This window comes from Penaeus monodon, chromosome 26 (assembly GCF_015228065.2).
Source record: "Penaeus monodon isolate SGIC_2016 chromosome 26, NSTDA_Pmon_1, whole genome shotgun sequence".
Lineage (NCBI taxonomy): Eukaryota > Metazoa > Arthropoda > Malacostraca > Decapoda > Penaeidae > Penaeus > Penaeus monodon.
In genome coordinates this window covers 36,638,650-36,641,149 of record NC_051411.1, presented here as the reverse complement: position 1 = coordinate 36,641,149, position 2,500 = coordinate 36,638,650, and the positions used below count along the sequence as shown (strand labels likewise).

The window sequence follows — 2,500 nt, the reverse complement described above, 5'->3', positions numbered from 1 at the left end:
GAGAGAGAGAGAGAGAGAGCAGGGACGAAAGGACGAGAGCAACGAGAGCCGAGAGAGACGAGAAACGAAAGAGAGGGAGGGAGGACGAGGAGGAGGGAGGGAGGGGGAGAGAGAGAGAGAGAGAGAGAATCAGACACAGCACATTCAGAACTTGGAGAGATATGATGACAGAAAGGAAATAGCTGAGAAGAATAAATAAATGGAGATAGAAGATGCGTAAGAGATAGAGAAAATGAGATAAAGTAAAGTGTGAGAGGGAAAGGAGATAGAAAGAATCAAGAGAGGTAAAAACAGAGAGAGAGAGAGAGAGAGAGAGAGAGAGAGAGAGGGGAGAGAAAAAAAAAAAAGAGAGAGAAGAGAGAGAGAGAGAGAGAGAGAGAGAGAGAGAGAGAGAATTTCTTTTATTCTCAAGGCACTGAATAGAAGTAAGGATTGAAGTTAGTCTACTGTAGAGACGCAGTAGCTGAAATAGAACGGAGGAAAGGAATACAGCTTTAAGATGAAATATAACTTCTGTGGCTTTATAGCGTCGAGGTCATAGCTTATATGCATTCCGTTTATTCTTCTTTATGGATATATTCACCTTTTACATCATTTGCATATATATAGTATGAATTCCTGCGGACAGTAAAATCGAACGATCATTTCTACATTTCCTTATCTCGACTTAGTTTAATTATTTTGTAATAGCCTTGTGGATCTACACATTGCATCCAAATTGCGTTTCGCACTTTTATTTCAAAGAATTCAACTCCCACGAACTCAGATGCTCACACTACATTTTTATTTATATTTTTAAATTTTCAGCATTTTCATTCCTTTCGAAAGAAAATGTTCAAACTGGCCCTTAATGATTTCACCTTTTTTTTCCCGTCATCCACAGAGAAGCACCCGGCGGCGATGCAAGCGGAGACCAGCGGTGCGGGAGGCGTGCAGGCCGGCAAGCTGCAGCTCCTCCTCCTCCTCCTCGTCCTCCTGGCCACGGCTTCCTCGCTCGCTCTTGATGGAGAGGATAATAAGGCGGACACAAAGCCCCGAGAGACAGTGGATCAAGACACTCCCGCTGCTGCTACTCCTCCTTCTGCTTCCTCTCTGCTTCCTTTGCCTCCTTGTTCCCCTCTCGCTTCGTCTGTCGCCCTGCCGCCCGCCGCCCACGACCTCCGCGGCCTCGACACAGAAGGAACACTCGAGATCCTGCGAGACTTGCTGGCTGAGAGTGACATGGCCGACCTCCCTGCCCAGTGCCGAGGCTTCCCGCGCGTCCAGGAGGGTCAGGTCACCGCCGCAAGGTCCTGGGGGGCTGGAGGAGGCCAGAGTGGGTTCTCCCCCTTCCCCCCCCAGCTCTTGACGAAGGCCGAAGTGCCACTCGTCCTCGAGGGCGACCCTTTAGCATCCTTCCTTGAGACTCTGGCCCGACCACGGGTGAGTGCCATCGACAACCCCTCCCGCCTCGACGACCTCTCACTCTGCCTCGACCGTGCTCGTCGCCCCTCCGCCACCCGCGCCTGCGACCGCCCGCGCCTCCTGCGAGAGGGGGAGATGCGCTGCGTGGGCGCCGTGCCGTCCTGCGAGCCGCGCCCCGCCCGGTGGTCAGCCTCTGTCCAGGCGACTCGGTGATCGCCGAGCTCGCCTCTCCGATACAAGCCTGTAAATACATGTACATAAATATAGCATTTTTATGTGTACAGATAGAGTCGTACAAACAATTGTTCCCTGTTGGCAGTTAGAGAGGATAAGACTTAAGAAACAACTGTCGTTTTGTAGACGTTTAAAAGAGACAAAGAAGCATCATGGCAGGAGATTATGACCTCACGCGAGGGCTGCAAAGGTCAAAGGGAAGAATGGAGGAAAATAATGTCAAACTTGACTGTAAATAATTATCTTTCTCTGGTCCTTATTCAAAGAGGCTCTCGGTGTGTTCCTGTGTTCCTCTGAGCCTTCTTGACAATTATCATAGACAAACAAGGCTCAATAAAAAAATATATATATATTTACGGTTTTAATCCTTAGGTTTGTAAAGACGTTGATGATTATTTCGTTGCTTGAGTTTCAATATATTAGAGAATGTCTACTGATGTTGATTATGTGTCGTTTTTAATATGTCTAGATCTTGTCTCTGAAGTCTTCCGCACTCTATCTTCTCTCTCTCTCTCTCTCTCTCTCTCTCTCTCCCTCTCTCTCTCTTCTCTCTCTCTCTCTCTCTCTCTCTCTCTCTCTCTCTCCTCGCTTCCTCTTCTTCTTCTTCTTCTTCATTCCTTTCTTCTTCTTCTCCTCTTCTCTTCTTCTCTTCCTTACTCTCTTTTCTTCTTCCTCCTCCTCCTCCTCTCCTTCTCCTTCTCCTCCTCCTCCTCCTCCTCCTCCTCCTCCTCCTCCTCCTCCTCTTCTGTTTCTTCTCTCTATTCATCTACCTCTCCTCTCATTTCCTAACCCCGATTTCCTCACTTCTTTTTTATTATTATTTTTTTTTACCTTCTCCCTCTTCCAAGCAACGCGCTTCTTG

At 48.0% G+C, this 2,500-nt stretch overlaps 1 protein-coding gene across 1 annotated transcript in view; it reads left to right on the top strand.

Annotated features, from left to right (window-relative positions):
* Window positions 1–2,176, top strand: part of LOC119590123 — a 151,275-nt gene extending 149,099 nt beyond the window's left edge. The window contains exon 6 of the mRNA XM_037938898.1: window positions 884–2,176. Coding sequence (XP_037794826.1) covers window positions 884–1,617 — 734 coding nt within the window. The 3' untranslated portion in view covers window positions 1,618–2,176. The remainder of the gene's footprint in view (window positions 1–883) is intronic.
* The last annotated feature ends 324 nt before the right edge of the window (window positions 2,177–2,500 follow it).